The sequence below is a fragment of the Mytilus trossulus genome, chromosome 4 (assembly GCF_036588685.1).
Source record: "Mytilus trossulus isolate FHL-02 chromosome 4, PNRI_Mtr1.1.1.hap1, whole genome shotgun sequence".
Taxonomy (NCBI): domain Eukaryota; kingdom Metazoa; phylum Mollusca; class Bivalvia; order Mytilida; family Mytilidae; genus Mytilus; species Mytilus trossulus.
Window position 1 is genome coordinate 53,801,309 of NC_086376.1, and position 27,864 is coordinate 53,829,172.

A 27,864-nucleotide genomic window follows, 5' to 3' on the forward strand; every position below is an offset into this window, starting at 1 on the left:
TTTTTCCACTTTGATTCTGATGATAGGCTATATTTGCCTCTTTGTGGAAAAGGTAAATCAATGTACGAGATTTAGACTCCTTGGATTCTTTAGTTGTTTGCATGTCGTTTTCTCTCTCGATTAGCTGAACATAAACATACTACATGTGAAATGACAAATTCTAAAAATATATTATAATTTATTCTGTAAAAATATGAAATTAAACAAAAACAAAAAGTTATTTACAAAAATGTATGCTGTATATGATGCTCTATGTCTTTATCTTCGAAATTCACGCTTGATTAGTTCAAAATTTGGCAACCTTGCTTCGCATCCATTCTTTTCATTAAATTCCTGAAAAAAACCCACAGTTTTTTGTTATTTAAGAGACCTAATTGAAAGTATTTTGATTGAAATTATGCGCCTTTAGTCAGTATCTCATTTGATTTCCGATTCATTGGAAAAAATAAGTTCCATGTTGTAAGTTGTCAATTTCATTAAATCTGTTAGGCAGCAACCATTTGATTTTCGGGGGGGGAGGGGGGTCTATGGGTTTTTTAAAGTTTGTTTCCAGTTTTTGGAGAAAAAAATAATTTGTTTTTGATTCTGAGAAAAAAAATTTGTTTGTTTCACCCTCAGCTGTCACTATATGTAATGCTAAAATTGAAAGAAAAAAATTGTTTTCAACTAGTCGCGAAAAAAAAAAAATTGTCCAGAAAAAAAAAACATATCCCCCCCCCCCCCCCCCGAATCAAAAATCAAATGGTTGCTGTTTTATAGAATAAAATTGAGAACAGAAATGGTGAATGTGTCAAAGAGACAACAATCTGACCAAAGAGCAGAAAACAGCCGAAGGCCACCAATGGGTGGCTTACAAATGTAACTCTGTCAAATTATCTGAAACGTTTGGAATCGAGTATATATTGTTTTATCATTGATTTAATCGAATTGTTACTCAGCTATCAACAGTCAACCATATTTTCTAAAAGCTCTTGAAACAGTATTCATAACGATACATTTCTTAACGCTGAAGTGATTCTTGTTTTGATTACTGTCACATGACACATATATGTCCAAGAATAAAGTAAATGAACTAACCTGTGGCATGGTAAACTGGTATTTGCTACTCATTCTTTGCACAACAGTTTGTATCGGTATGATTGTGTGTATACTACTATTTCTGAAATGATATAGACAAAATATTACAGTTCGGTACTTGGTAACAAATTTTGTGCGAATTTTTCATAAATGTTATTCCCTCCGACTGCTATATTATATTCCCCTGTCTTGAAATTCGCTTTTTAAATTGTCGAATCTTCATTTTTGCGTTCACTTTATCATTTGCCAATAAAAGTTTTTAACTTTGTGATCCACACGTGCTTTTGTAGGTTGACAGTTGACAAATTTAGCGCTTGCACTTGATGTTATTTTTCATTTATCGTGTGTTGTTTGTTTGCTGGCTCAGACCATTATTATCCATCTTTTGAAAACTGTTTGTGTTTTTGTCATTGTTGTGCACTGGTACATGAACATTGGGAAAAGAGAAATGGGGAAAATGTAAAGCTACAAGACAATTTAAGGTCAACATCCTTTCTTCAACGATAATAAACAGATTAATATTTTAACTGACATAAGTTTATATGCAAATTACTTACACATGCGTTCGAGATAGACTAAGTGTCCTATCATTCACTTGGAATTCAATCATTTTCATTATGTCAGCTTCCAGCTTAAACAAATAAAAAAACAAAAAAATAATTATAAAAGAACCATAATTGTGAAAGAAAAGTAAAATTTTATTAATCTGTGCATTTTTTTGTGTGTCTATCACACTTTAAGTCCTAGCTCTTAATCTTGACACTGCTGGGAAATATTTATTTACTTCATTTGCCTGTATCAAGCACCAAAAGCTGTCACACATTTTTCAGTGACAGTTCAGAAAAATCAAGCGGCATCAACTTGATTTCAGGTCCCAACAAAATTTTGGGTGTGGGATTTAAGGATAATATCCTTTTTAAGTGTAAAATTGAGAATGGAAATGGGGAATGTGTCAAAGAGACAACAACCCGGCAATAGAACAGACAACATTTGTCCGTCCATGTGTTAGAAACGGTTACAAAAAAAGTAAAATCACAAAAATACTGAACTCAGAGGAAAATCAATTTGGAATGTCCATAATCACATGGCAAAATCAAAAAACAAAACGCATTAAAAACGAATAGACAAGAACTGTCATATTCCTGACTTGGTACAGGCATTTTCAAATGTAGAAAATGGTGGATTAAACCTGGTTCTATAGCGCTAACCCTCTCACTTTAATAACAGTCTCATCAAATTCCGCTACATTTACATGATGCGTTAAATAAACAGTCACAATTTATCTTTTTTGTACAGTAAAGTGATAAATGTAATTGTTTTATAGTTCCATGTTTAGTTGAATATATGGATGGTTTTGTGTCTGATTTGTATTTAATAGTGTTGCACATTTACCTTTTTGACAGACGCTCTTATCCTGAACTCCTTTTCCAGAAGATCTTGGTACTTGTGTTCTGTCCTTTTTGCTTGCTTTAATGTATCTTGAAGATGTTTCTGAACTTTATTTATTGCTTTTCGTGTTGTGCGTTCTTCATGCGCACTTAAATTTTCTTCTATGTATTCATTAATCTTCTTTGAAGTATCATACTTGTATGTAACTTTTCTGTTGGCAAGCCAACACACCTGAAATGTTATTTTTAACCAGTTTTTAGAAATAATTATTTCATAGAACTGATTCAAATGATAATCGTATTTAAAGCATCTGTTGTTATTTAGCCAAAATGTTTACAAGAATATTTGTCAGAAGTCAAGTCAAGTCAATGACGGAATGTTAAGGTTCCTATCTTAGATGCAATGACTTCTGTTCTTGTCAAAATTCGGCGTTGATAGTATCTCAGTTCAATTTCTCTTTTCATAGTAACTGCCAAAGGATTCCATCTGAATCCCTTTTTCTTAATTTTTTCTGTTATATTTTGTCTCACATATTTATTTCTGGTTTCATGGGTTGGGAGAGGAGGGGGCTGGCTGATATAAATATGGATTATTACCTTTTGCTGCTTCTGCAATTTCTTGTAAATTTGATTGTGCTTTTTAATCTCTTTTTCCATTTCTTTGATCTTCTTTTCACATTGCTGAACAATCTTCTTGTCAAACCTACATCAAAGAGACAACTATCCATCAAATTTCAAATGAAGTGGGGGTAAGCCATTATAGGCAACCGTTTAATAAGGCCTTCGTCCATTAGAAAACCCTATACCAAAAGGTCGGCTGAAAAGGCCCCGAAATGAAAATATGAAACAATTCAAATGAGAAAACTAACGGCCTCATTTATGACAATTGAGCTGTTGCCAAAAAACGAACAAATTAACCTTGCATGGTCGAAAAGAATATGAAACTCCCATACCTTCATGAAAACAGAGGATTTTAATTCAGCTCAGAAACTAAAATTATTTTTTTAACTTGGCTTGAATTCTTAAAATTACTTACATTCCACCAAACACATGTTCTATTCCGTACATCCTTGGAATATATATGGTCATTACGACATCTGTGGTCTCCATTTCTATTATTTTTCTCTGCGAAAAGTTGCTGAATCTCTGCGTGTATTACTGTTCACGTCGTTGTGAAGGAAAGAAGAGAATGATGGGATGGGCCGACGTCACAATAAAGACGTCTTCCAGTTGGACGTTAAAAGAACAATACGAAAGACGTCGAAAACTATTTTCTCCCATAACTCTTGGATTGGTAGACTGGGTACGCTTCTGTTAATCCATCTAATGGTACACGACAAGTTGTGACCATAGAGAATATGCTCAATATGAAAATTAGGAGATGTGATATTTATGTCAATATGACTACTTTCCACGCGAGTACTAATGAATATAAAAATAAGAAAAGGCGGTATAATTGACAATGAGACAAATTTCCACCAGAGAACAAAACTAAAGACATAGAAGTTAACAATATTGGAGGTCACCGTAGGGCTCTAAACAATGAGCAAAACCCATACCTCATATCCAGCTATTTTAGGCCCCGAAATTAAAAATTTAATACACTGAAATCGTTTAAAGCGATAATAAAAAAACCGTACGGCCTTCGTAGTGGTTATTGAACAAAAAACGTTACCCAAACACCATCTCGTCAAAGGGTTGATTGTATCATCATATGCAATGAGTTTTGTTACGAAATTTGACTTCACAAAACATCTATTGGTTTGACCTTTTTGGATTCGAGCGTCACTGATGAGTCTTTTTTAGACGAAACGCGCTTCTGGCGTATATACAAAATTCAAAGGGAAAAAAAGAAGCAATATACTTACATATATCAAGTTTTGACGTCAAAATGCTGATTATAAGCTGAATTCATTTTTTTTATTTTACCAACTTTAGGCTAATTTTTGACGTCCTAAAATGTTTATATTATGTACTCCACTGTAAAAAAAAACAAAAACAATTCGGATCCAAGTTTATTTCATATCTCCATCTGCACAGAAAAAAAGTGTAATACGATATTAGTTTTCAACTAGAGTTTTAAAAATCAAAAACACACATAAGTAAAAATTGAGAGTGGAAATGGGGAATGCGTCAAAGAGACAACAACCCGACTAAAGAGCAGATAACAGCCGGAGAGAATTATCTCGTGTCATTTTTATATATATTTATATTTTTATATTTTGTCATATTTACTCCAAGACTGTTATGGAGGAGCCACTAATTGCATTGACTACCAAATGTTTTTGATCAAACATGTTCCACATCTTTGAATTTAGATAGTTAGGAGAGGAATTTCTACATAACGTAGATTTTACTATGGGAGTATGTATTTGAGAACATGCATGCATTTACTATTTGTATGGTTCTATTCAGTTCTTTTGAGATTGTCAATTCCTACTTAGTTCTGTAAACGAAAACTAGTGTTTACTAGTAAATATTAAATAAACAACACTGCTAATGTTAAGAGTTTGGTTCATGTTGACTGTCATGGTGCAACACAGTTTATAATATTGAACCATATGGGGGAAAACAGAAAACTATTTTTGTCAGAAAATACTGTCAATTTAATATCCGAACTTACTTTCCACACTGATCTTTGTCCACACTTTTATAAGCTTAAAAATGCCACATTATTTATTTATGTGCCTGTCCCAAGTCAGGAGCCTGTACATTCAGTGGTTGTCGTTTGTTTATTTGTTACATATTTGCTTTTCGTTCATTTTTTTACATCAATAAGGCCGTTAGTTTTCTCGTTTGAATTGTTTTGCATTGTCTTATCGGGGCCTTTTATAGCTGACTATGCGGTATGGGTTTTGCTCATTGTTGAAGGCCGTACGATGACCTATAGTTGTTAATGTCTGTGTCATTTTGGTCTTTTGTGGATAGTTGTCTCATTGGCGATCATACCACTTCTTCTTTTTTTATAGATTTAGTTAAGTATCTTCCCAGTATCGTTAGCAAAATGATTTCGTTTAAATATCGAAATTGTTTCTCAAATTAGAAGATATTTAATGGTTTTAAGTAATGACGATGCCTGCTATGTTGCTAGGGGCTAGATGAGATAGAAAGTAAACTTCTGTGTTATGTTTTATTTATTCAACCTTCGAAAAATGTCTTCTCCAAATCTTAGTAAAGTTAAAAAAAATACCATTTGAGAATTGATATCAATATAAGAAACTGTGTAAGTATGCTTCAAAGACTCATGGCATCCGTTGTGATAAAAGATTACTGTTATGAATTCGAAGAAAAACACATGTCATGATATTAATTATCAAAGACTTTGATATTATAAACGTAACACTCCTTGTATTCATTGACCTTGAAAGAGTTTTTAATGCAGTGTTCAGTCAAGTAAGTATAAAATCAAATTTGTGGTTTCCTTTAATTATAAAAGTTCTGAAGCAAGATATCTATATTGATAAATTTATATATAATGGTTTACTTTTATAAATTGTGACTTGGAGAGTTAGCTCATTAACACTCATACCACATCTTCTTATATCTATAAAGGTTTTGAAAATATTAGTAAATAAATTGGTATTATGATTTCATGTCGGTCAGTTATTCGGTATGCCTCTCCATTTAACAAAGATCAATAAACAGTTATGGTCACTGAAGAGAGTGGACTCGACAACTGCATGGCATATGTTTATTATGTCTTGCCATGGTTGTATTCTCGGTTGTATTGTTCTGGTGATGTATTTGACACTGTGTCATTTGTTTACTTCACGTCGAGCTTCACGTATGTCATAATTCCCATTAGGGTAAATTGAATAAAGATTTGAATATATACATCCCAATTGCCTCCCTTGGCATCTGCTCCTGCGACACTCACATTAATTTGAAAAAAAATATTATATGTAATAATAATAATTCCACAACATTACAAAACGTAACACTTCTTTTATCCTTTCACCTTGAAATAGTCTGGTTGAGCATAATTCCGGCGAGAACGTTTAAATCCAAATTGGGTTTTCCATTTTTTTCTTAAATTAAAACTCACTGAAGTAAGATTGTTTTTGAAAAGATAAGTAAATATATACATAGTATCTATTATAAGTACATGTTTGGTACATCAAAATATTATTTTCATACAATTCAATTAGAATTTACAGACGTCAACGTTTTAAACATAAGTTCATGGTGGGTTTAAATGGTTGAAGATGTTATCGACTGTACGAAGATTACGACTTTAAAGTACAATAAACATGTTATCATAAGGGTAAGATTATTTCCCTATACTTTAAAAGAGAACTTTCATCCCTCCCCCTTTTTTTCGTTTTATTAATTTGCGAAATATAATATTTGCTAGGTCAAAAGCAAAATGCGCTTCTGACTATTGTATAAGCAATTATAAATTGTTCTTGGTGTTATATTACTCCAAATCATATCACTGTATTCTACAGTTGGAAGAAATCCGATAAAAAACATGCAGATCATGCGAATGCAAATTAAGTCTGCCAGTAAGACGAGATTCTAAATGCGAAAACAGCCTGTATACAATATATAAACATATATAAAAAGAAATCTGTAAAAAACGAGGGTATATTGGAAAGGGACAGAAATTTTGCCTTTCAACAGGCCACCTACGGACCCCTCTCCCCCCAAAAAAAATTGTGTACTGGTTCTTAATATACAGCGTGAATACTGCATGTCTATACAAAAGATATCCATTCCTAACGGACGTGACTTCATGCATACATAAACATCATGAACAGCCAATTGTAAACTGCCGATCGGATAAGAGCAAAGTGTCTGTATTTCTATTCTCTGTTCACCCTAGAGGTTAAGAGTTAGATTTATAAAAATTAAATAGTATAGGGTCATCATTAGTGTATTTTTCTGAAATATTGATTTTCCATTATTTTCTTCTCTTCTCTTTGATATTTCCAAACCATATAATATCATAAATATAATACATTGTACTGACTTATGTTTGTATCACCATAAACTGGTGCAGCATAAGCTTATTAAACAACTAACAATCTATTTATTATCATTCGATGACTCTTCTACTATATACTATTTATTTATTTATTCTTTATAGATTCATAAAAAATATCGTTTGGTTACTATGCTTTTAAATATTTGCCACTGGACGTAAGGCATAGCAACAACCAATGATTCATTTGGCTATAGCTTTTAAGTCTAATTAATACAAACATTTCATTTTGAAATGTAGACAATGAACTCCACATGCCAAGATTATGTTTTTCTTTTTCAAAATGATTTTGTTCTAGTTTTTGTCATCGGTGTATTGATATTTTGATATAAATTTAGACTGAAACCAACACAATTTTGTAATTGATACGAGGCGTGATGACGGATTATTGGCGGGAAAATCCATTTTTACGAAAACAATCGTCCCTTTGTACCATGACTGATTTGCGCCAATGCTACGTTTGTGTCACTTGTTTTCAAAATACATACTATCAATTGCGCCCAAAAAAGGGTATACCACTACGCCAATCATATACAAAAATTACTTCGCTCCTCCTTATCATCATATTTAATGTAATCTGTAAATACATCGTCTGTATCCAAGCAGAGAACTTCACAATCAAGAAACACAATATATTAAATATGGTTAGCACAAAATTAAAACTAACCATATTAGCACAGCGCCGAATTTGAGGAACGTATTTTTTCTGGGTTATAGCTGAGACTACGTGTTATAGTGTTATAGTGTTATAGTAGTCTCAGGTTATAACTTGTGATTAATGGGTTGCATTCACAAGATGTTTATGCATTTTCAATAATGCACTCAAAACACTGAATACTAAATAAATGTAAAACGGAGACAGGGCATGACTTAGTACGGAGGAATAACATAATACAATAAATAATCATGTATCTATAATTCATATTAACAATTAAAGTGTTTAATCATATCATCCATGCTGTTGCTTTTTCCATACATAATAAATAGATTACTAGTAAAATGTTAAAAAAATCATAAGTAAAACAATCAGTCAATATGACAACCAATATAAATCAATGACTTGGCTTTAATATAAAAAAAAAAAGATGTGGTATGATTGACAATGAGGCAACTCTCCACAAGAGACCAAATGTCACAAACATTAACAATTAAAGGTCACCGCACGGCCTTCATCAATGAGCAAAGCATCTACTGCATATATATTCAGGCATGAAAGGCCCCGAAATGACAAATGTACTAGTAAAACAATCTATTTTTTTAAATGGTTTTACATTGTCATATCGGGGTCTTTCATAGCTGATTATGCGGTATGGGCTTTGCTCATTGTTTGAGGCCGTACGGTAACCTACAGTTGTTAATGTCTGTGTTATTTTGGTCTCTTGTGGACAGTTGTCTCATTAGCAATTCATACCATATCTTCTATTTTTATAAACGAGAAAATTAAACCAATTTTTTTTTTGTGGTCTAATACAGTTTATAATGCAAACTCATATACCTCTAGTTTAATAATTTTCTCCCATTGAGATAGCACTGCGACTAGGAAACTCAATCTCAAAAAAAACTGGTTTGAAGACCCTTACTTTTAATAACAGTAAACAATGAATAACGTTTTTGAATAATTTTACCTTGTTCATGTTTTAAGATGTATATCGTTTGCTGAGTGACAAAACAGTAGCAGTAAGGGAAAAGATGTACTCTGATTTTTGAAGAATGTGCCGGTTATATTTGAGAGAGATAAGTCGCAAATTAAATCAATGAAATCTTATCTATTTCAATCAAAATGCGATCATTGTCATATTTTAATAATCTTAGTGCATAAATTTTGCATTCATTTAAATAGATCAATGTATGTAACTTATTGGAGTGTGTTACCACACATTTTCGTGTAAGATGGGTTTTTTACGAGAGTGCATTCATCCTTGGGGAATTCCATAATCAAACAGCATGTCACTATATAATAAAAAATGTATTTAAATTGAAGTACACATGTTTTAAAGTATTTAAATCGGACGGAATTGTAAATCAATTAAAGGGATGCCTTGCAATTAACCTCAGTACAAAAGATTTTGTTGAGGACTCAAAAAGGTAAGATTAATGTCAAACAAAACCAGTCAGTTAAACTTTAAGGCGAATTTCATTTTTTTTTGAAATTCTGGTACACAATGTACGTGATTTACTGATGAGATCTAGAGATGAAATATACTATAAAAATATGTAACAATAGAAATAGAATTTCAAGAAAGAAATATGCAGTTTTGAATAAACTGGACAAACCACCTCGTTTGGGTTACGAACTAATCATCACATTAAGCATACTAACGTACTAAGTAGAAAGGGCAAAGGCTGGTCGGTTAATAGCAAGAAAAATGTCCTCGGGTAGATGGTTTATGTCATCTATGACCTACAGCCTTGTGAACCAAAACTTAAAAGAAATGCAGAATTCATATTCCTATCATATGATATTCTCGTCCTGAATATGATATATATGTGTGATATTTGCTGTGGACATAATTCATCCATCAGAATTCATAAATATCGGCTTCAATATAGAGCAGGCAACTGAAAATCAGAAACAAGGCCAATGTCTCACGGCAAAACACTACCGTTTGTAAAAAGATTGTTTGACTTATTATTGACAACTGTTTTTGAAACGAGATCGAAAATTTCCACATTCATTGTCAAGTCTGCGACATTTATGTTGCAAAAGCGAGAGCTAGCGATCATACATTCGATCGTTGGCGGCATCCGGATTAAGGTTCTGTTTGTGGTAAGCTTTGTAGTGCGAATAATACACTATTCAGAGCAAAATTGTGATGGATATATTTTTTTGCAGTTTACATTTTCTTACATTACGGAAATGCTTTTAGTACATGCTAAATTTGTACCTATATGGATCTTTTAACTAGACACTTGGAATGTCAAGAATATGTATCTCAAGAAGAAGAAACAAAGATGTTCACTTTCCCCTTATTTCCATGTAAACATGATAAACTCACTTTTTCCAATCAATATCACACTTTTACCGATTGACAACACCAACCGTGGACGAGGTACACTGTTCCGCAGAACATTAAACGATTTTTTTAAAAACTTATAGGTCTTCTTGAATTTTGCAGAAATTGTAACACCCAAGAAAAATTGACCTATATATTTGAATGAAAAATGAACACGCAAGTAACATTGTATGGCTATAGCAATCGTCTATAAACTCACTTTTATTGTTCCACTGACGATTTCTTTTGCAAAAGAAGAATGTACTATGTACTGGAGAACATACATGTACCGATATATCAATAAAATTTATATAAATGCAAGAATATCTACATATAGAAAATAATAGGAAATCATTAACTGTTTATTTACAGAAATTTCTTCAGATGTCTGAACTCAAGACCATTAAATTGTAATGTACTATGGAATGCCAGATTATATGTAAATAAAAAGCATCGATTTCACAGTTGTAAGGGTATAATTGGACTAATGGGTATATGTATAAACTTGTTATGATTCTTAGTAAAGTGCTGTTTTGGCATCATTGAAGATTTTTAAGGACTGTACCAGCTATACGTCTTGGAAATAATGTATTGAGTGATGAAAGTTTTTTTTTTTAATGAAAAGTAATCAAGATATAATATGAAAAGGAACCAACATTAAGTTCGTGAACCTTGTTTTAGCAGTTCAGTTAATGTGATGTTAAAGACCAATTCGATTGATTTCCTGCATGGTTATTGATTCCAACAATAACTTGGTAAGACTATAAACCTTTATAGTATTACTATTTGTACATGTAACAGTAAAAGGACAAAATAAGACAGTTGACATGTTAAACTGCGTAAAATCCGACCTCGAACACGTTAATACTAATTGAAATGTAGTGTCGATATAAGATTTTCGGTCGGATCTATTGATTTATTGATTTGAAAAGGTTTAAGCCGAATTTTGTAGTAATTTATATCCCGCTCCCCACGAGACTTTGTCGATTATAACAGTGTACAATTATAAGAGAATGTCTAGACTCGGAAAACTAATATATTATAATTTATACGGTAAGTGCACTTGCTTCATTCATCAGTGAGAATGAGTGCATCTAACATATTTTTGTGAATCTGTGTTGTTTGTTTGCTGCCATACATGGATTAAACATAATTGTCTTTAAGTATTGATGCCTATGATTCAAACGCAATTAAAACTTTAGACCTTTTATGTTTGGTTTCAGGAACTGCTCTGTTGACATTCCCTTTTTAGACATTCAATACAGGGAATTTATTGACCATTACCATTAATATATTTATTTTCAATTTGGTAAACAAAAAGAAACCAATTAAATGCGCTATTTGGTAATTAAGAACTATTGATTGCATTTAAACGGTTTGATTTGAACCCGAACATGTTTCGTTTCGCACAAATATGCCAATAATTAACGGTCATTCATTATTGATATTACTTATATTAGTACTTTCTATGAAATATGTCTGTAATTATAACAGATTGTTCGGAATTAAAAAAATAGATCCAGTTGTTCATCCGTAACCTAATTTAAAATCTACAGTAAAAGTAATTTTCACAGTCGGGTGATATTGGAGGTGAATTTATTTAATCTCTATCCTTTTGTATGGTAAACATATTTTCTTGTAAATTGGAATGTACTGGCGTAAATGGATCGTGATGTTTATTTGCAACAAATTGTGATAAAAACGCATTTTGTAGAAAATCTGGAATCAAAAGTGTAAGTTTTTTTTTATCTTCACAACTATTGGCATGTCTAAATTTTGTAATTGAAACAATTTTCATGTTGTTTTTTTTTAATTCAGAAATGAAAATGTACACAATTTTATACCACGTAATAAAACTTTTTAATGTAACAAAACCTTCTGACCGTGATAACGACTTATTAATGATAGATAAACATGAAATATGAGCAACATGATACATATTTTCGTTTTAAAATTCATGAATACATATCAAGCATGTTTAAATTTGTTTTTAAATGAAATCTGAGTTCAAAAAATAGTTTCGTGGCCAGATAATTGAGATTTCAAATGATGTATCAAACTGGAAAGTTAAATATGGGAACGTATATTAACTTGTGAGGTTTTTTTATATCTTTTTTTTTATCATTTTGTCTATACCTTTCGACCTGTGTCCATTTCATTGACATTCTTAAAATACTTATGATTTGAAATCTGCAAATATATAATTCAGGACTTATATTATTTCCATGCGCTGAAGAGTTTTGCATGTGCATGCAATAGACACTTGTCTATAAGGGAAGACCATGTGTTGATTGACTTTGTGATGTTTTCTTCAACTTCTGTCATCTTCTATATATTAGGGTAGAACATTGCCATTTCAACAAGAGTTGCTGGAATTATATCTGTAAAAATCCAATGCTCAAATTGACTTTCTACAAAGGTCTTATGAATAATAAAAACATTTCATCTTTTTCTACGAGAAAGCCGTTTGAACAATAAATAAAACGAACGTGAAATACAACATTTATTAATACGCATCTATAGTCTTTTTTTTTACAAAGTTTTGGTTGCGAAAACCAGACGGACGCCGCTGTTGCACAGGACTAGTGACGCAACGTTTTTGTTGAAGTGCAAGGGAAAGAGATGCCTCTTTATTTTATTCGCAGTAATAATGCAATCAACAATTTACATTTTTCTTTAGTGTTTTCTACATCTTGTCTTACAATTCGTAGTTCATTTGTTTTGTTTTTGTTGCCTTGTTGAATTCTTCTATTAAAAGTCAACTGTTAAAGGACACAAATTTAATTAATTATTTGGTAAACGATAAAACATATTTCTATATTTGCAATTGTATACAGTTCTCTGATTCACATCACACAAGGCAATTATGTTGTCAATAACAACTATAAACAAACGTGTGGTCAGGTAAAACAGGGAAAATACGTTTTTTTTTTTTATTATTTTGTTAATTTTAATTTAATCCTTCATATGATATATGTGAGAATTATGTCAATATTTTGACTTTTGAAATACTTATTCCATTATTCGTATTCGTTAAATTATAAAATGTTTATAGATTACAGGTAAATTCAATTTAATACCTACATTTAAGTTATATTTGATAATATATTAATCTTAATAGTAATTTAACCCAAATATTTAATTCGGCTCATTTTGGTCACTCTGTTATCGATAACACGACTTACAAAGGAGTCTGACCTTATTCGAAATGTATGCAAATTATCATTATATCGTCAAAAAAGTAATACGGAAAATATGTGTAACGAATCTACCTCCAGCGAATTTCATTATTAAACTAAATCACTCCTTTGGTAAAAAATTAAATGACGACTATGTGAAGCATCGTTTTAGGTAATAACGCTCCTTCATAAAACTTTAAAACATGGCTGTGTAAAATTTGTGAACGAGAATATAAGTGTGTTTATATTAAAAAGGCAATTATATTCTTTAATAAGTCTTTCATATTATTTTGTTTTATGATTGCTTTAAAATTAAACCACTGCAGAGAAATACAATACAATGTCTCTGCTTAAACTAGTTTTATTTTATTGAAATATATTGATTTGAAATATGTTTCTCTCGTTAAACATGTGTAATTAAATTCACTTTCAAAATGGATAATAACATTTTGACACCTTTTATTAGACATTTCAAGTTTAATCACTTAATTGTCCAAGTATTTCTATTCCTTATGTAAGATTGATTTATAGTTTTATACAAAAGTGACTTTAATATGTCATCCCCAATCTTATGTTGTTAATCCTTGTAGTATAGTAATTGTATATTTGTTTTTTAATAACCATTTGATAATCTCATTTTCTAATATGAGCTTTTTGCTTAGCAAAATTCTTAGTTCAATTATGTTTTATGAAGTCTCTTCAGTCATTTTCTAACAACATCCACCTTATTTGACAAATTACACGTTTTTGTTCATGAAATAGTTAAGTTGTGTATTATATAAATGCATTGGATATTTAACCTGGAAGTTAAACCATCAGCATCGGAGTTTAGTATGAAGTTCATTATCACTGAACTAGTATATAGTCTTTGTTTAGGTGCTAACTGAAGAACGCCTCCGAGTGCGGGAGTTTCTCGCTGCATTGAAGATCCATTAGTGGCCTTCGGCTATTGTCTAGCTGCTCGTTGGTCGAGTTGTTTCTCTTTGACAAATTCCCCATAACAATTTTCCATTTTAAATTTTAATAGAGAAACATTGCAACTGAAATCATACTCTTAGAGAACCCCTGCAACAAGAAAAATACCAAAAGAGAACCCTTACAATTGAAATCATACTGACAGAGAACCATTGCAACTTAAACATACTAATAGAGAACCCTTACAACTGAAAACATACTAACAGAGAACCTTGCAACTTTAAAAATCATACTAATAGAGAACCCTTGCAACCGTTATACTTTATTGACAGAGAACCCTTGCAACATGAAACATACTTTCAGAGAACCCTTGCAACTTTAAACATACTGAGAGAGAACCCTTGCAACTGAAAACATACTAACATAGAACCCATTGCAACTTAAAAACATACTGATTGAGAACCCTTGCAACATGAAACATACTAATAGAGAACCTTGCAACTAAAACATACTGATTGAGAACCCTTGCAACATGAAACATACTAATAGAGAACCTTGCAACTAAAACATACTGATTGAGAACCCTTGCAACATAATGATAGTGATAGAGAACCCTTGCAGCTGAAAACATACTGAAAGAGAAATAAACATTTAATAAGTCATTAACAAATGTGGGTTTTGTTTCCAAAATCGTGCTTTATATTAAAGTAACCTTTAATAATTATGTCAAGTGGGATTTAATTTTGATGACCCATATAATATATAAAACGGGTTATAGTATACCAAAGATCATTTTTATAAGTCATGAATAAAAGCAAAGACGGTTGTGTGTATACTTCATGGTATTTATCCATAATTTTATTACAGTAAACTTCCATACAAGTCGTCAAGGAAATATTTCAAATACGAGTTTCTTAACTACTTTCCGTGTGATTCAGAACAGTGGCTGAAGAGGGGTTGGGGTTTTTTTTTTGCCTTTTTTTTTTTGCGTCTAAAATAAAGACATTAATCTGGGATTCACGTGTCTGTTTTTCTTCAACAGTTCGTTACATAAACAGAGGCGAAAGATATCGAAGGGAAAATCAAACTAATAAATCGAAAATTCTTTGCAAAAGAAACACGAAAACCAATGAAGAGACAAACAACACAGAAAAGTAAAGACTAGGCAACTGGTACTCCGCAACAATTCGATGGTTATCGTGATTAATATACCATCAAACAAGTATAGAAATGGTCGATTTGAGACAAGTGACAGTTCATGGACATATAAATGTTGGAATTTTATCAAATAAAACCTAAACTTTGTGTTTTATTTGCCTTGGTCAATCTTATTCTGTGCTGACGGAAGATGAATAAGATAAATGCACATGAAAACAAAATGTATATTAATGAGTGGGGCATTGAACAAAACATCTCCTGAAGTAGTTTTTAGTAGTTAATTATCGGTGAAAGGGAATGCTGATCTATATTGAGCAGGCGGGCATCGTGGTTGGTCTCGTGTCACTGAAAAGAAATAAGAAAAGATAACTTAAGTAATTGATAATTTAACAGAAGGGACAGACAAACGAATATGGGAATCAAATTACCTCGTAAAATTTTCGGAACAATAAAAAAAATAAACGGGTCCATGAGCAATTGCAAACGTCACGTTAGATAAACAGGACTTTATATAAATAAAAAAGTCTAGTAAACATACTATCCAAATCACACAACTGTACATATTGACATTAATATTTATCGAAATGATCTCTGGCGTTTAATTCACCGATCAATTCATTTAACTATAAAGGATAAAAGCAATTTTATATTTGTAAAAAGAATTTATTTTAATCCATGTATAACATTAATCCTAATCAAGAATATGTTTTCACCGAAACATACAATGCATATATACCGTCATTGGGGGAAATGTCTAGGTTCAATGAGATATTATACCTTTTTAACGATGGTAAGTGCTACTTATATTTGTGATATTATATAAGACTTGGTGTTTTAAGTGTTCAAAAAATGTAATATGCGGCCAATTTCTCTTGTATTTGTCGTCTGTATAGAGGCCTCTAGAAAGACCAGTTTAAGAAGGACTAAATTTTAACATCAATATGTGTATTTTGCGATTTTTTCGATAATGTGTCTTACCTACCAAAAAAACAAGTTTCTAATGCCTCGTTCACACGTACCCTTAATTCGAATTGAATTCGAATCGAATGCGAATCTAATTCGCTAATCGCGTTCATACACTCTTCTTTTTTTTCTAATTCGAATTGATTCGAATTGGCTAATTCGAATTAACTAATTCGCATTAGAAATACGTTTTTGTTAATCCAAATTAAAAGTTAACGTCGTTAGGACAGTACTGCGAATTTAACGCGCATTCCAATTCGAATTAGAATTGACGTTAGGACGTTAAGGGCATACGATACAGTTTTGAACCTGTATTTACAAGTTGATGAAAAGTTTTACCTGATTAAATCAAATATGTAATAAAAAAATATACCTTCATGTGCTACTTTTTGAGTAAAATGAGGTCGAAATTTTGTATATTTCCTCAAAATTCAGATTTGTGTCCGTATTTTCTTTTTCGAAAGAAAGACATAACTTTTTGTGTTTTTTTAAAAAAGATAAACACAAATTGTTTTCTGTTAGATAATCGGTAATTTCTGTATTTTATAAGTATCATTAAAAATTATGAATTTTTTTATTCAGAAATAACTCATATTTATCAAATGTTCATGAATTGCTGCATGTTTATCAAAATTAAAAAAAATTGCGCTATTTACAGTTTAAAAAAATTTGGGTCACATAATCTCCTTGCAAAATGAAACAAATTGCCATTTTATAAAATAGGGGTCCATGCACTCGTTTTCAAATTAAATGAGTTTGATGATAAAAATCAGTCGAAAAATGCATCTTTTCCCGATATGTCATAGTTTGACGTCGCGAAAATGACATTTTACGTTATCAACGTGATTACCTCCCCTGTAACTGTATCGTATGCTCAGCGTTTGGAATGCGAATTAAACTAATTCGAATTAGTTAATGCGAATCGAATTCGAATTACGTGTGAACTCAGCATAAATTGCGAGGAAAAATAGAACATGTACATTATGTAATGAGGGGATAGGGGACGAGTTTCATATATTGTTATCAGTAAAAATGCTGATGTTACTGCTCTTAGATCAAAGTTTATACCAAATTATTATATAGTGCATCCAAGCAAGAACAAATTTACTGCTGTCTATATATAACGTACAAGTTCAAAAGAAACTGTCAATTTCGTTAAGAAAATTATGAAATCATGAATTAAACTTATTATACCAATTGTCTTTATAATATACTATGTATTTGTGTTTCGTCTGTCTTGCTATGTATTAACTTATGTTTGTAATTATATTGTCCTCTTGTACACCTTTATGTGTCTAAGGTTATGAATAAAATCTTGTTTGAATAAAAATTTCTTGAATAGATGAAAAAAAAGACCTCGCAATTTTTAAAGAATCTGTTATATTATGAGTTGTTAATGATAGTCAACAAAAGTTACAATGCACTGAAATAGAAAAATATAAATCGTCCAATTAAGAACTTTCATTTGCAAAGCGGTGAGTGCAAGTTTCAAGCAATCTTACCAAGTATACCTCGGTAAGTTATAAAATAACGAGTTATTGCACATTTATTTGGTGGTAAATGTTGATAAATATCAACACCTGATTTCGGAAATGAAATTCATACTATTTAAATATGTGCGAAGGAAATCAATTATTTTTAGTATATTTTAATTAAAACATATTTAAATTCAAACATCGATTTAATGTTTTATGTACTCTAGTACGCTTTTAGCGTTACTTTTGATGGTTAGTATACTATTTTAACACGACAAAAAGGACATTAGAAACCAAAACGATCAAAGATATAAAGTATGTAATTAATTTTGGTTGACCCTGAATGAAAAATTGTAAATATATTTGAATAAATTAGTAAGGTTGTCTTTAATAACAGTGGGTAGAAATGAATGATGTAGATATTGATAGTTATATACAGAACATTTTAAAAATACTTATATACATTAGTATATCATAATAGATATTTAGTTTCAGATTTTGTCATCTCCTTTCATTGTCACTGTTTCTGTCTCTGAAAGAATATACTAGTATAGGGGGTCGAATTAGATAATGATTACATTGTTATTTAATAATAATAATAATTTTATTTGCAAAATACACCCATATTGGTCAAGCAAACACAAATATAACATTTAATACAGACAGTAAAGAATTACAAATATAAACATAAAAAAACATAGTTATAAATGGTAATTAATGTAACCTTTGATGGACATGGACCTCATTTTCGCTATTCTAAAGATTGCTTTATAAAGTCACCAATTCCTGTCAAAAGCTCAGATTTAGGATTTAAAAGTTGTTTTAGCTTTATAAGTGGTTGATAATTTGTAAACTCAGGATTTAAAATGACACCTAGATATTTTCATTTCTTAAAACGTGTTTTTTTTATCTTTTTACAGATTACTGTAGTTAAGAATAAGTAAGACATCCAATGGCGGAATCAATATCGCCATTACCGCCATCTAACAGAAATACAGAACGAGATACAAACCAAGAGTCTGAGATAGACGACAGAGATATATTTGATACTCCTAGGGAGGAAATAGACGTTGAAAACAATATTGTAAGAGATGCAAGAGATGAGCAGACACACAGGAATGTCACTTCTCATTCTGGAACTTCCCAAATAAACGGGAATGACATTTCTCGCTCCAGAAATTCACAAATAAACGATAATGACACATCTCGTTCCAGAAATTCACAAATAAACGAGAATGACACAATTCGTTCTAGAAATTCACAAATAAAAGGGAATGACATTTCTCGTTCCAGAAATTCACAAATAAACGAGAATGACACTTCTCCTTCCAGAAATCCACAAATAAACGAAAATGAGACTTCTCAATCCAGAACTTCACAAATAAAGGAGAATAACACTTCTCGTTCCAGAAATTCACAAATAAAGGAGAATGACACTTCTCGATCCAGAACTTCACAATCAAACGGGAATGACACTTCTCGATCCAGAACTTCACAAATAAACGAGAATGATACCTCACGTTCCAAAAATTCACTAATGAATGAGAATGACACTTCTCCTTCAAGAATTTCCCCAACAAAACCACGGAGAATTGAATCGGAAACTAAATACACCGGTGGAGAAAACGATTCACACCCAAACAACTCTGAAAATTCAAATAAAGATGGAAAAAATAGTGTGAATTCAAAAAAGGAGACAAAGCGAAATAATTATTCAAATGGAGATAATACAACACGTTCAAACCAGAATAATAAAAAAGACGAAACTGTGAAATCTCAAGATGGTGAGGATAAAAACGAAATCACGAATATCAAGAAGGTCGAAAAAGAAATCACGAATACCAAGAAGGTCGAAAAAGAAAATGAATCAGTTTCAAATGATGGAAACATAAATAATGACTCAAAACAACCGACATTTCCCGAAATTCAAAAAGCAAACGATGACAGCTTAAATAGTCCTTCACGAGAACCAATAACGAATAACAATGTTACTTCATCAGCCAGTGAAAAACATTCTGACAGTGATAGATATACAGACAGCGAAACAACAGGCGGTAAATCGTCATTAAGTGAACATACGCCAAGAAGCCAGACAAAGAAGTCAAAAAAGAATCCAAAACGTAGTTCAAAGTCTCCTAAACCTACAAAGTCCAAAAGTATTCTGAAGACTGAAGAATCAAAGCCGCATAAACCTCTAGCATTCATGGCTTCTTTATTGGAAGACGGAACTACTCCCCGTAATCCGACAAGAGATAGTGGGGACAGTACTGTGGTTTCTTTGCCGGCAATAAACCGACAAAATGTTATAAACAAGGTATACGTAGATGATACGGAGAAAATAGTTAACAAATATCCCAAACGAGACAAGGATTTCAAGTTAGAATTTGTATATGATCTAAGGCCAAAATATCCGTCTTGGTATGCACCTGAAAAAAGATTGAGTCGTCGAGAAGAAAAAGTCTTCAGCGATATGTCTGGCGTATATGCAGATTATAAACAACAGGATGAACGTCATCTGTCGAAGACAAAGACAATGGACGATAGACTGAAAAAACTTGAGAAATTGAAGAGAGAGGAAATCAGAGAGAAAAAAAGAAAGAAATTAGCAACTGCTTATGAACAATATGAACAATTAAAAGACGTTCGCGAAAAGTTCGATATTATGTGTTGGTATCGTAACCATACGCAATATATTACTCCGAGAGTTTTAGAACATGAAAAATTGAGCCGACATATCTATGGACTTCCAGAATCTTTAAAAGAACAACAACAATTGATAAAAAATCTAAAACGCAAACCAAAAAAACGAACGAAGAATGGAAATCGAATTGACAGTCACTAATAAACATATTTAATTCAATTCATTCAACATGTGAATGTGAGAATGTACACAATACTAAAAATGGGAACAGCCATGCCTTTGAAAATATTCACTCTAATTCAATTTTCTTAGATATCTATAATCTAAAAGTGGTATTTTTGCATATCTAGTTGGATATTTATTAAAAATATGCAGACGTAAAAAGTGATGTGGTTCATGTGTATTGTTAATCTTTTGTAGCTATTATTTAAACAAGCAGTTCATAAAACATATTTACAAAATAATAATCATGCATGGCATCATATATTAACCCGCTGCTACTCGTAGATCGAGAATCGGGGCGGACTAGTGCGTCACATGGTTCTATCTTTTTTTCTCTCTCTCTCTTCCTTTTTCGTTTCAAAATAAACCTTTTCAAATCATGATTATAAAAACCTGTTTAACCAAAATAGGAATAGGGTACTTAATAAACAATTAGATTCCATGCAATGAGAAATATGAAAAGCAGTTGGAATTAAGTGTTTGAAATTGACATTGTTCAATCTATATGCAGTTTGGGTGTTCACAAAGAATTCAAAATCTTATTTCCGAACAAAATGCACTTCTTGCATAATAAAAATATTGAAACTTAAAGTAGTACTCATAAGAAACAATGGCTTTTGATACCAAACATTACATAAAATTCACAACTCCACACAACTTCACACATGTTTACAACATAACACTGCCTGAGTCGTCATTACAATTGGAAATACGCATTTATAAATGTTGATCAACTTTTGATTTTATGCTAAGTGTAAGAAGCCTGTCAAATTATGAATCTTTGAACTAGTGAGGTGATTAAGGAGTCACAGATACCCCTGTCCTTAGTAACGTAGAGATCATTATTGTGTTTAGTGTTTCAAAACATTCCATAAATTTAATGATTTCAAAAATCGGTATTTTTTTATCATTTGGAAATCGCATAATCCTATCCCCTTTTCTCGAATCTGACATGATCAGCGGAATAAGACTTATCACATAGTTTGTGCTTACATTAGCAGCACGACGGGTGCCACATGTGGAGCACGATCTGCTTACTCTTCCGGAGCACCTGTGATACGCAAGGTTTTCGATGTGGTTCTTTGACTCAGTCTTTAGTTTTCTAAAGGTATTGTAGTCTATTGTTCGTTTTTTGTCATGCCGTTTTTAGTTTGTCGTTGACTTCCGGATGTGACAATAGAAAAAAAAATTTCTACAGATATAGCTGTACAGCAACATTTTGTATCTATAATAGAACCTTTTCTTCTCTTATGGTAGAGACATCATTTAAAAAAAAAAAAAACAAGATAGTATTTATCAAAATCGCTAAATATCGATTGGCTTTAATTCCAGCTAATACTGTGACATGGTCAAATATGAATAAAAGGAGATATACGACAACGTAGGGGTGACCGTTACCCTTCATTTACTTGTCTGCCAGACACTACGGAATACTAGTATAATATATATATATATGCTTTCATTTAGATCAATCTTTAGCACAATTTCAGTCCACTGACTTATGAATTGAAGGTCAATTTAAGTACAGTATAATAGTATAGGAAAACGGGTATTGAGATGCAAGAAAGTATTCAGCACAAGACGGCAACAAAAAGACAAACGAAAACAAGATATCTAGATAGCAACATTATCATTGACATCGACGTGTGTCTATTCAAGTTCTGGGCACGTCCAAATGAGTTACTCTCTTTGAAAAATGCGATGATTATCATTATTAATATTATCATGTCCAGGGCTTAAAATCAACTGTGATTTATGACGGTTGATATTCGCTCAATCGCTGTGTAAATTTCTATTTTGACGTGAGGTGTATTTTCTCGGTGAATTTGAGATTTTTTAAAAGGGTTAAAAAGTGGTACCGAAATCTACAAGGAGAAAAAAAATCAGCTCACTTTTCTTTATCACATTTTATCGTTTGAAGAAAATAGTTTCTCAATGATCAAAATGGGTGTTTGTCAAACTGATATATCCAATAAAGGTGTGTGGTTCAAGTTTTCTTTTTTAATTTTTGGTAATGGGTTAAATTACAAAAATAGATATGTGTCAAAGTTTTATGAAAACGATGCTATCCGAATTCAAATTTAGTCAAGGTGTTAAGTACCACCTTAACAACTCATTAACAGCTGTGGCATGAGCGCTTGATACGCCCGTTACAACTAAAACTTTAGAAATTGGTTTTGGCTTTATTACTATAAAAATAGAGTACATTTTGTTTTGGGCCTATTTTTTCAATGCGGAAAAATTCTAAAAATTACCATTAAAAACTCCTGGTTATTTCCACAAAATGCTGACAGAAAATGGTGCAGACAATCATCCCATATAAAAACTGCTCTGTTTACATTTCTAAAAATAAATTACACAGTTGGCTGACAATATTGTAAATATGCATATATTTTTTTATTGGAGAAGGGGGTGTTTCTGGGGTGTTTCTAAACGGCGGAAACGGAAAATGGAACGGAAAACGGAACGGAAACGGAAAACGAAAACAAAGAATTAACATTTTTTTGTTTTGGTTATTTTATCTACATATGCATGTTGTCTTCTCTATGCTCGGGTAGTTGTCGTTTTGGCACATTCCCCATTTCCTTTCTCGATTTTATTTATATAGTATAACACAGGTTTACAAAAAAAAAACAACAGAGGATTAGATTTAATATAACAGATTTTAAAGCATAAAATATTTAAAAAAAAATAGCAGGAGATGACGTAACAATGCTTTGTAATGTTTGATAAGGTCACACGTTCAGTAGTATGTTCTACTTATCTTATCAAACAAAAGAAATGTTGGATAAATATCAATAATAATATTAACGGTACCATTTTTTCTGCACCAGATACGCATTTCGACAATACATGTCTCTTCAGAAATTCTCGTGGCCAAATTATGTAAAATCCAAAGCTTTTATAAAAGATGAAGAGCTATAATCCAAAAGTTCCAAAAAGTATAGCCAAATCCGTGAAAGTAATCAGAGCTTTGCATGAGGGAGTTACATTCCTTAATTTATAATAATTTTTAATATTTTGGAACAGCAAATTTAAAAACACAAAAAAAAAGTATTTCCATGCCAGTACCGGAGTACTGGATACTGGGATGGTGATACACTCGGGGACTAACAGTCCACCAGCAGAGGCATCGACCCAGTGGTAGTCATAACATTAACAGTACCATTTTTTCTGCACCAGATGCGCATTTCGACAATACATGTCTCTTCGGTGATGCTCGTGGCCAAAATATGTAAAATCCAAAGCTTATATAAAAGATGAAGAGCTTTAATCCAAAAGTTCCAAAAAGTATAGCCAAATCCGTGAAAGTAATCAGAGCTTTGCATGAGGGAGATACATTCCTTAATTTATAATAATTTTTAACATTTAATAACAGCAAATTTAATAACACAAAAAAACGTATTTTCATTCCGGTACTGGCTACTGGGCTGATGATAGTAAGATAGTAACCGAACAACACAAAATAAAGTTTCAATCGTCTTAAAAAGATGGAGTGACTGACTGTCCTTGATTATATATAGATAGGTTGTGAAGTACTTTTATTGCTTTTGGAAATGCTTTTCATTGTTTTTTATAACCCCGCCTTAAAACATGGGGGTATACTGTTTTACCTCTGTCTGTCTATCAGTCATTCCATCCATTCGTCAGGACGTCCGTTCAATGAATATTTTCGTCGCATTTTTCGATGGGACATCTTTGCAAGGATTATTGAAAAATTTCAGGGTTTATATAAGCTAGTTATAGCTCGTGATGCTTTTTTAAGATTCATCATTCAATAACTTTCTGTTTACCAAACACTTTTACAATTTAATTTTTAAAATGAAAGCCAAACTGAAAATGATCGTCACATTTTACTCAGGAACAACAATATAGGGATTTCTGAATTTTGGTCTCGGGTATATAAGTCAGCTATAACATGTGATGCGTTTTCAGATTCACCACTCAACAACTCGAAGGGGGTATCATTGGTGAGCAGTAACTCGCCGTTCTACTCGTTAACTTTTTTTATTTGTTTACTGGCTTGAATCTAGATTCGGAGCAATGGGTTGTCGGACTATTTCATATGCGAAATTTTAGCACAATTCGCTACGACGTCGCATCCGACGTTTTGGGCATTTTTTCAAATATTCGAGTTAGAAGATGCATTGAAATGTTCAAAAGATGATGTAACAAGTCATATGAAATAGGGGAAAAAATTACAATGGATTCTACGGTAAGAAATTTTATGGAATGCAATAATATGTAAACGAAAAAAAAACATATATTCTCAATGTGCTTTTAATACCGTTTACAAATAGTACAAAAATATGGTTTGGAAGTGGAATTTTCTAATCGAATTTTAACTTTATGCTTGTCTAGTCCATTTTGTTACCGTGTGCTAAATGCACAAATTATGTACGTTTTTGTAAAGATGTTGTACATTCGAACGTAAATATAAATCAATTGTGTATCTTATTCTTGAGTTTATGTATTGTTTTTGTAATGTGTTTTTAAAAGTCTTTCTCATATAAAAGGAATTTTGAATAAATAATGAAAGACAAAGAAATAATAATAAAATCAAAATGTCTAGTCTGATTTGTTACCGTGCAATCTTGTAACGTTTTTCCGTGATTTTCAACGTAACGTTTATTTTACGGTGTTTATTTTGTCATTTTAATTTTTTATGCATAAACTACGTTCTTGTAGGCCAAAACAAATTTAACCACCACTGAAAGAATAAGATTAAATAAAGAAAGAAAGGAAAAAAGAAGAAGAGAACAAAAAGCGGGATGCTAAGATTTAGATGCAAACGTTAACACAGGCTTCAATAACGTTTTCTCAACGTTCCGTCGATGAACGTTTTCTGACGTTACAAACGTATCACCAATACTGTCAAGTTGTCGGACTAATGGGTTTTCGGACCAATGGGCTGTCGGACTAATGGGCTGTCGGAATAATGGCGTGTAACCGTTGCAATACGATGACCTATATTTGCTAATTTTTACGTGGTTTTGTCTTTTATGGAAAGTTGTCTCAATCATTGTCTATTTTTACAGACTAAATGACCACTTAGGTGGTTCTTAATTAGGTTAAGATATTTGAACGTTATAATGTTGCAAACTGTCTTTTATTTATAAAACAAAATCATTATTTCATGCCATCCTCTATCCTTTATGATCACTTTAACATAGGAAGGCATTATGTTTGTTAATAAATTGAGACTAATCGTTAGCAAGTTAGATATTGACAAATAGATGCATACCCAATAAAATGAGCATAGAGCATTATCGCATTATTTCGGTTATAATAATGAAGCGAACACGAACTAATAAAAGAGAAATTAAACTTATTTGAGGCAGCGGTTTCTAAATTAACAATTTTCATATAATTTTTTACTCAGTTCTCAAATTATTCCAGAACGGATGGAGAAAACATTACATCTAATAATCGCGAAAACAGTAATATTTGTATGTATATTCTTCAAATCAAAACAAAAAATGAATAGAGAGAAATTGTATCTTTTCTCTGTATTAATTGCCCGTTATCGTACCGGATATTATATACTATTGAGTCCAAACATTTTTGCCGGGGTAGTTAAGGCACAGTAGGGTAATCACCAGCAAATGTGGAAGCAGGGCGATTTTTATAATGGCTGTACTGTCCTTGTTAAAACTACAACTAAAACACTTAGTAGCAATATACCAAATTCACCTGTCCATTTCAAAACTCAATCGATATTCCAGAGCTTGAAGCTGCTATTAAGACTATATAAAACATCATTAGTGTCTGAGCAGAAAGTTGATGAACCAGGGTTATGTCAAAGATCGTTTTGTCATTTGACGTGGCTCGGTATATCCAATCATTGTGTTATTGTGTTGTTGTAATTTTTTGTATTCTTGTCCTCCGTTTTTGCTTATGTGCTTTGTTTATATGTCTTTTGATTTTTTTTGTTGACATATATGTTTGTGTTTATAGTGATTAAAATTATAGCACAATGTTGACTGTTGCATCCCTACTTTTGACATTTTACCTGTTATGTCTGTTTGTCTTGATCACACATCGTTGTCACTACAATAGATTTTTATGCGATTGTGATACAAATGAGATGTTAAGCTAGCTATTGAACTAGGTTTGATTCACCATTTTCTACATAAAAAAATGACTTTACCAAGTCAGGAATATGACAGTTGTGATATTTTCGTGTGATATGTTTGAGCTTTGGATTTTGCCTTTTGCCTAGGGACTTTCCGTTTGGAATTTTTCACGGAGTTCGGTGTTTGTTTTTGTTAATTTACTTTTTGGACAGGTATAATGATGGAAAATTGTATGTTGGAAAAGGAAAATAAAATAAAGTAAACTTAGACAAATAAACTAATAAATAAATAAAATTGAATTAAATCGTATTGCTAAAGCTCCAAGGCAAAGTATGTGACGTAAGATTAAGTTATAAATAGTTTCGGTTTTTTTTTAATAATATAGTTAATCTCATTTCTAGAGTTCTTTTGATCAAAGCTATTAATCTGACGTTGAGAAATAAATTAAATAAACTGTCATCTTTTAAAAGAATAAAAATGTTTGTAATTTGCCGTAGGAAAATAACCCTTAAAGTGTTTCTATTGTCCACTTAATAATTCTGTAAAGTAAGTTAAGATTTTGATAATCCTTTAATTGCTTTTATGTAACTAAATAAAATATATATTAATCATATAAATCTATAACATAAAAAGAGAATAGTTGACCAATAAAAAGTAACTTTATAAAATTCAAAATTGACGCTTAAATTTCATAGGTGAATAAAATAATTCCAATCAGCACGTGATGTTGGGGTTAAAAAGGGAAGACCGCAACTTCCCAACATCACATATCACACTTAAATGTAGATAGCT

At 31.7% G+C, this 27,864-nt stretch overlaps 2 protein-coding genes across 5 annotated transcripts; one reads left to right on the forward strand and one right to left on the reverse strand.

Moving 5' to 3' along the window:
* Positions 1-202: 202 nt before the first annotated feature.
* On the reverse strand, positions 203-3,642 carry LOC134713996 (uncharacterized). The gene is made up of 6 exons (XM_063575253.1): positions 3,502-3,642; positions 3,063-3,168; positions 2,470-2,697; positions 1,635-1,708; positions 1,078-1,159; positions 203-333 (listed from the first exon to the last, which is right to left on the reverse strand). Exons 1-6 carry the CDS (start codon positions 3,573-3,575, stop codon positions 259-261), a joined length of 639 nt encoding a protein of 212 aa, XP_063431323.1. The 5' UTR covers positions 3,576-3,642; the 3' UTR covers positions 203-258.
* A 5,836-nt stretch (positions 3,643-9,478) lies between these two features.
* Positions 9,479-20,992, forward strand: LOC134715518 (putative uncharacterized protein DDB_G0282133). 4 transcript variants are annotated; one of them, XM_063577744.1, is made up of 2 exons: positions 9,479-9,534; positions 19,053-20,992. In XM_063577744.1, the coding sequence occupies exon 2, from the start codon at positions 19,085-19,087 to the stop codon at positions 20,972-20,974; it is 1,890 nt and encodes a 629-aa protein (XP_063433814.1). In that variant the 5' UTR covers positions 9,479-9,534; positions 19,053-19,084; the 3' UTR covers positions 20,975-20,992. The 4 variants fall into 4 exon arrangements, with proteins under 4 accessions (XP_063433814.1, XP_063433813.1, XP_063433811.1 ...); XM_063577743.1 differs by lacking the exon at positions 9,479-9,534 and adding an exon at positions 11,381-11,495; XM_063577741.1 differs by lacking the exon at positions 9,479-9,534 and adding an exon at positions 11,948-12,175.
* Positions 20,993-27,864: the final 6,872 nt, after the last annotated feature.